The 6,551-nt window shown below is 47.1% G+C and overlaps 1 protein-coding gene across 1 annotated transcript in view; it reads left to right on the forward strand.

Annotated features, from left to right (window-relative positions):
* The window catches only part of NFATC2 (nuclear factor of activated T cells 2), a 66,353-nt gene extending 60,003 nt beyond the window's left edge, over positions 1 to 6,350 (forward strand). The window contains exon 8 of the mRNA XM_033519186.1: positions 3,112 to 6,350. Within this exon, the coding sequence (XP_033375077.1) occupies positions 3,112 to 3,167 (56 nt within the window). The 3' untranslated portion in view covers positions 3,168 to 6,350. The remainder of the gene's footprint in view (positions 1 to 3,111) is intronic.
* Positions 6,351 to 6,551: the final 201 nt, after the last annotated feature.

A 6,551-nucleotide genomic window follows, 5' to 3' on the forward strand; every position in this document is an offset into this window, starting at 1 on the left:
GAGGGGTGTGAGTGTGGCAGCTCCAGGGTGGCACTGTCCCTCTGGGGGGCTCCTTTGTCCCTGCAGTGCTGGGACACACGGGAGGCCCCAGGAGCACACCCCACACTCCAGCTGAGGGGGTGAGCCCTGGCTGGTGCCCACCACAGGGACCCCCACAATTCCAGCAGCCCCACTGTGACAGAGGACACGCTGAAGGGTGCCCAGCCAGGCATTTCCCCAGCCTGGATGGCTGATGGCAGCTGTAATTTCAATATCTTTATGATTTAATCTCTCATTATCTTTGCGTGTGTGCTTGTGGCCTCAATCAGTTCTCTCTCATTAAAGGGATCAATAGTGGTGTGCTCCAGAGCAACCAGAGCCAGGCACCTTAAATGTTTTATTTATTAATCACATAATCTCCATTTCCTCCCAGCTAGAAGTGAGCAAATGAGAGCTGATACTTGAGATACGTTTTAACCACACTGCCAAAAGAGCTAGCTGGAGTTCAGGGCAGCAGGCTCTGGGCTTCCTCTGAGGTTTTTCAGTTTGCTGATTTAGTTCAGCTCCTGTTGAAAGCCAGGTCTCTTGGATTCCACCTGGGCTGGGCACACGGGCTGCCAGGTCTGGAGCAGATCCCCAGAGATGTGTGAGCCTTGGGCTGGGGGTGATTCCAGGCCTGGAGAGCGAGCTGTGCCTCGGGTCCCATTGCTGGAATTCACATTCTGACTGGGTTTAGGCTGCAGGTTCCCGTGCTGGGACAGGCACTGACACACATTAGTGATGCCACACCTCACGCTCCCCTCACCACCTGCATTTGGGTGAAATTCAGGGTGGCTGTGGGACATTCAGGCCAGCTGATGGCAGGGAGCTGTTGTCATTCAGGTTCTTAGAGAACACCCGATTTTGCAGGTGGCAGAGCTGGCAGGGAGCAGTGCTGGGTGTGCCTGTCTGGGGGGTTCATGCTTCAGACTGTTCCCCTGCAGCTTTTGAGCCCTGTTCAGGCTGCAGCCCCCTAACCTCAGCCCACAGGAGCCAGTGCTGACCTCAGGGGAGGGAAAGTGAAGTTTGCAGGCTGAGTCAGCTCTTCACCACAGCATCCAACCTGCCCAGAGCCACCCCAACAACCAAATCCGGACCCCTCAGAGCCTCTGCAGTGAGCTCCATTTAATTATCTGCTCACATTAATAGTTAACCCTTCCCAGATGCAGATGACTGTTGGCTCTGAGATGTCCATGGGTGTATTAGATAAAAGGAATAGATAAAACTCATGGTACTTTTGGTAGCCCAAACAAACCTGTTGATAAATAAATGGCTGCACCCTCAGCCCACTTCTTTCTGGAGAGGAAATGACCCTCTCTGAGAGTGGGTGCCCACTTCTTTTACCTCACTGCTATTTTTAGCCAGGGCTGTGAAAACTTTCCATTGAGACCTGCTCCTGTCATTTCCTGGGCAGAGCAGGCAGGAAGCTGTGAGTGAGCACAGGAGGTTCTGCTTAGAGTGGACCAACCTCCCCTCCCTCTGGCTGCTGCCTCTCACTGCAGAGCAGCCCTCACCCAGCACCCAGATGTTCTTCCTTCACCACAGCTCACCCCAAAGCCGTGCCAGGAAGGATGCTGGGCAGCAGGAGAGGGCAGGAGTTCTGCTTGTCTTGCCCAGATCATCCCCAGGAAGCACCAGTTCTGCTTCAAATCAGGCATTTCCCAGCTGGAATGAGAGAGAGCTGAGCCATGGGCTGTTACTGGTGGGATTTTTGATGGAGTTCCTGGAGTACCCCCACATCCAGGAGCAACACGGAGCTCTGAAAAAATACAGATTTTACTTTCTCAGAGACAAATCCCAGCATGCTGAGAGGAAGGAGGTTTCAAACCATGAATTGTAACTATTAAAAACTAATTCATGTGTTCCCCTTCCCAAAGACTTGCCAGGTTTTTTAGATAGATAGGGGGAAGTAGTGAAATACTGTGTTAATTAATACTATGTTAATTAATGTTTGTAATAAGCATTTATTAGAAATGGGATAGAATATAGAGGAGTCTGAGAGCTGCAAGCCTGAGGATTAATCAGTCTTGGGTGAGGTCTAGCTTTGGTTTGAGTTAGTCCCTATTTCAGCCCTTAAATATCAATAGGGAGAAGTCATTTAGATCTGGGTCTGAAACCTAGAAAATTTAGTTTTCTGGTTTTGAGGCAAATTTGTCAGAGTAACTGACAATGATGAATACAGCACCAAGGAGCTGCAGGTGAAATGGAGCCCCAGAAAAGGCAGTTCTGGAGTCCTGCATCAAAATGTTGATGGTTTAGGTCTCCTGTAATGAAAGTGCAGAGATTTCTGCATTAAATTCTAGGGAGCACCTAAATTCTAGAGAGAGAATTGTTGCTCCAGGAGATGCCAAAGGGTGCTTTAGGCAGGTGAGTGTGAAAAGTTGCCAGGAGAGATTGGCTGTTGTAAGTGAAGTGATATTGTTCTGACTTTTAAACAGACAGCAGAGTTCTTCAGTGTCTTCTCTTGAGCTTTATTAACAAGCCTGTCCCAGCCTCTCCCGGTACCCTGGTGCTGCATGCAAGTTGTTTGTGCTACAGTCTGCAATTAAATGATAATAAAGATGGAAAGCAGGTAGAGTCTAGAGTGAGATTAAAAAATACCAAATATAAACCACCCAAATTTCAGCTTTTTCACCTGAGTTGCAGTCTCTGTGTTTTCATCACTGTATTTCCTCCAAACCTGGCCTTTTTCAAATGTTTTTCTTTCAGCCTAGTGCAATGTTCAGATGCTGAGATACCTCGAGATGTTTCTTTGTTTCTCCCTAGGGAAAGGGCAGTGTCTGTGCCAGAGGGAGTGTGTGTGAGGGATGTGGCAGGTCCTGGGCACGTGCTGCAGCCTCTCTCTGTTTTATGGCACCCGAACCACACTGAGTGCAGTGGAACAAAAATACAGTGAAACACACACTCTCCTTGCCCCTGGCCTTCCAAAAATGTGGGACCTGGGCAGACAGGACCATTTAGATTTTAATAAAATTAAATTATGAATGCAGAGGGGATGTTTTCAGCTCGACTGCCCAAGAATTGCTTTTACTTTTTACTTGTCGTGATGTTGGAAGTGCTTTAATGTTTCCTCCTCTTTCTTTTATTTCCCAGTTAACGAAATTATCAGGAAGGAATTTTCTGGACTCCCTGCCAGAAGTCAGACATAGAAGAAGAGATTTGTGAGACAACTTTTACCGAATCCTTCCATAAGTGACCTCTTAGATCCTTCCAGTGCCCCTGCAACCTCTGGCTTCCTTTGCAGTTCATCTCCAGGCAGAGACTCAGCGCAAGGAACAATGAATTGGCACCAAGTGACAGCCTTGGCTGAGCAACTCGCCACCTCTGTCTGTAAACACCACGAAGGACACCCTTCCTTTCATCCAGAGATCACATTGTTCTCCTGGAACAGAGCATCTGTCTGAGGAAACACTCCAGCCTGCTGCAAACCCTCTGTCTGTGCGTCCATCCATCGGGACCATCGCCCGTCCCCCGAGCCCGGGGTGGACACGGGGGTGGGAAAAGGGGAACACAGAGTGATATATTCCATGGAGGAGTGCCACCACCCTGCAGGTCACTAGCAGTGACTGGCCTCCAGGTATCCAAACCCTCCTGAGAAATGTCATTGTTGTAGGGAACTGAGGCAGCCCAAGCTCAGCCTGCATCCAGTCTGGGATCAAAAGCCAGTTTGCTCTGAGCACTGTGATTGGTATTTCAAACAGGAGATGTCAGATGAATCCAAGAGTTTTCTTCGTTTTTCCCATCAGACTGGATAGGAATTTGAAGGAGAGGGATTCTCATATCCAACCAGTGAAAAGAGCAAATCAGCAGTTGCAACGCCTGTCCCCAAGTAAAATAAACCCAGGTAAAACAGAGATTAATATATAGGAGTCACAGTAAATCCAAAGATTTTATGATTGATCCTTATTAGTATTTAGGCAGTGTATGAACACATCTTCGATATTTTCTAACAAATTGTTGCTGTTTCTTTTCATGTAGAACCTGCTCTTGGCTCATAACTTGTCTCATTTAGCAGCTGGAACATTTACTCACCCAAGCTGCAGGGGAAAATAAGTGCATCTTACAGAAGCCATACATTCCAGAGAAAATATACACTTATTTATATTCACCTGGCCTCTTTAGCTTTGCAAAGCTACCAGCAATTCCTGGAAAGGTTAAATTTCCATGGGAGGTAATATTTTGTTAGGTTTTGCTTCGTGTGTTCGAATATCCTGTCCTGACTCCTGCTTAGCACATTCCAGGTAACCACTGCCACCTGCAGCTACAAGTTAGAATATTTAGGGGAGTCAGGGCCTCCTCAGTGGGATAAAAAGGCTTCCTGAGTGGGTAATCAGTGTACAGAACAAGATAACCATAATGTTTTAGGAATTACATAGTAGTCTTTCCTGGTTCTATAAATAAGGAATGCAGATGTTTTCAGGAATGCAGAGCCTGAGCTCTGCTGTAGAAAGCACAGTGAAACGAATCCAGTTTTCAGTTGTGTCACAGTAAATTTTGTAGAATACCAGCATGTCCACTGCTCACAGCAGGAATTAGAGGATGGGAATACAGCAGAGCAAAATTGGTTTCCTGATGTCTCAAGATTTTGCACAGTCCCTGCAGAGCACGTGCTTGGTCCAACAAAAATCTCTTCAGGACTATCAGGAAAAATGTCTTTTCTGCCACTAAAAACTGGTGCTTAAACTCTGCAAGGTCTTGGGGTTTAGAGTGGGAGACAGAAGCTTTAGGTTCTTCAGAACGCCTGACCTGGGGCTCAGCTCAAATTTGGCTCTTGATCAGAAATCTGAATTGCACAAGAGCAGCTCTGAACTCCAGATTCAGCCCAGCTCAGATGCAGAAGCAGAGCAGAGCCCTGCAGGTCCCAGCCTGGCATTAATGGCACACCCTGGATTCTACTTCTGCTTTGTGAGCTTCAGATCTTCCACCCCAAAATGAGTTCCCTGTACCCCAACCCCCAGAACTCCTGGGGTGCCCCGGTGCTCTCATTGTGAGCTCCAAGCCTCAGCCCAGACCTGCAGAGCTGAAAATGGCTTTTTTTAATTGCTGAGTTTCACAGAAACCAAAGGAGGCCCAGCCTTGCAGAAGAGGGGAATTCCTGTGAGGCAGCACTCAGTAGGGCTCAGACTGGCTCACACACCTCAGAAAGATATTTGGGATTGTTAGAAGCTGTCAGTGAGCCAGAATCTGACACACATTAAGGGGTTTTTAGTGCAGTCTGATGAATTGGACAATTCTGACATATTCTAAAGGCCAAAAGTTGCCTGTCAGAAGTTCTCTGCTATAGCTGAGTAAAAGAACAGACCAAATGCATCTCTGAGTTTCACACTTGGATGTTTCCAATGTTTTCCATGATCCAACCTGTAAAGTATAGGAGAAATTTAAAAAACAACCCAAAACCCCATCCACAGAGAAAAAAAATATCCTCAGATTACTGGCAGAACCTTCTCTCTTGCTGAATTTTAAATAGAAGCTCAGAGAAGCCCAGGAAGGGCTTTTCAGATCTGTGATGTGCTGCTGCTGCTGCTCTGGTGACTGCAGCAACTGCTCATCCATTTAGGAGAATTATTGTCTGAATATTTATTTATAGATAATATCAGTTTAGAAAAGAGGGGGGAAGTAAATCTAGTGCTTGATCTGAGCTAAGAAAAAGGTCAATGTTTAAGTTCTGCCTTCTAGATTCTGAAATGTCCTTTTAACAAATTAACCCCCAGAAGGAAGGAAAAATAAAACCTTGGCTTTGGAGCAAAGGCTGCACAGGAGGGAGCCAGGCAGGCAAAGCCCTGCAGTGCTGCACCCAGGAGAGCTCTGCAACCCAAATACACGAGATTTCCACTGTGCTGATGTGTTCTTCAGGCACTTTGCTATAGAAGAGGTTGGATTTATTTTGGGGAACTGTTTTTTTTTTTTGTTTGTTTGTTTGGTTTTTTTTGTTGTTGTTGTTTGGTTGGGTTTTTTTTTTAAGAGTTTTTTTTATTTTTTGGGGGGCTGATTTTATTTTTTGTTTGGGTTTTTTTTCGGGGGGAAGGGGTTTTTTATGTGCTACAGGTGCTCCAGCCATGCTTGCATTGACTGTATTCCTCCCTCACCTCTCATGCATAGGTATTAATCTGTGTACAAATACAGTGTACAATGTAATTTATAAATACACCCACACAGAGAGCGACTGTTTCCAAGGGCTGGTAGTGACAGGACAAGTTGGGAATGGCTTCAAACTGACAGAGAATAGCTTTCAATCAGAAATTAGGATAAAGATCCTCCCTGGGAGGGTGGGGAGGAGCTGGGCTGCAATTCCCAGACCCCTGGCAGTGCCCAAGGCCAGGCTGGGCAGGGCTGGGAGCCCCTGGGGCAGTGGGAGCTGTCCCTGCCAGGGCTGGGGTGGCACTGGGTGCTGGCTGAGGTCCCTGCCAGCCCAGCCATGCCCTGCTCTCTGTGGGTGTGTGATTTTATCCCTGCTTAGAAATGAACAATTGCAGAGCTGGGTCCCTCCTGTGCCGGCTCCCAGCAGCTCAGTGTGGAGGCTTCACCCCGTGTAT

The sequence above is a fragment of the Parus major genome, chromosome 20, assembly GCF_001522545.3.
Source record: "Parus major isolate Abel chromosome 20, Parus_major1.1, whole genome shotgun sequence".
Classification (NCBI taxonomy): domain Eukaryota; kingdom Metazoa; phylum Chordata; class Aves; order Passeriformes; family Paridae; genus Parus; species Parus major.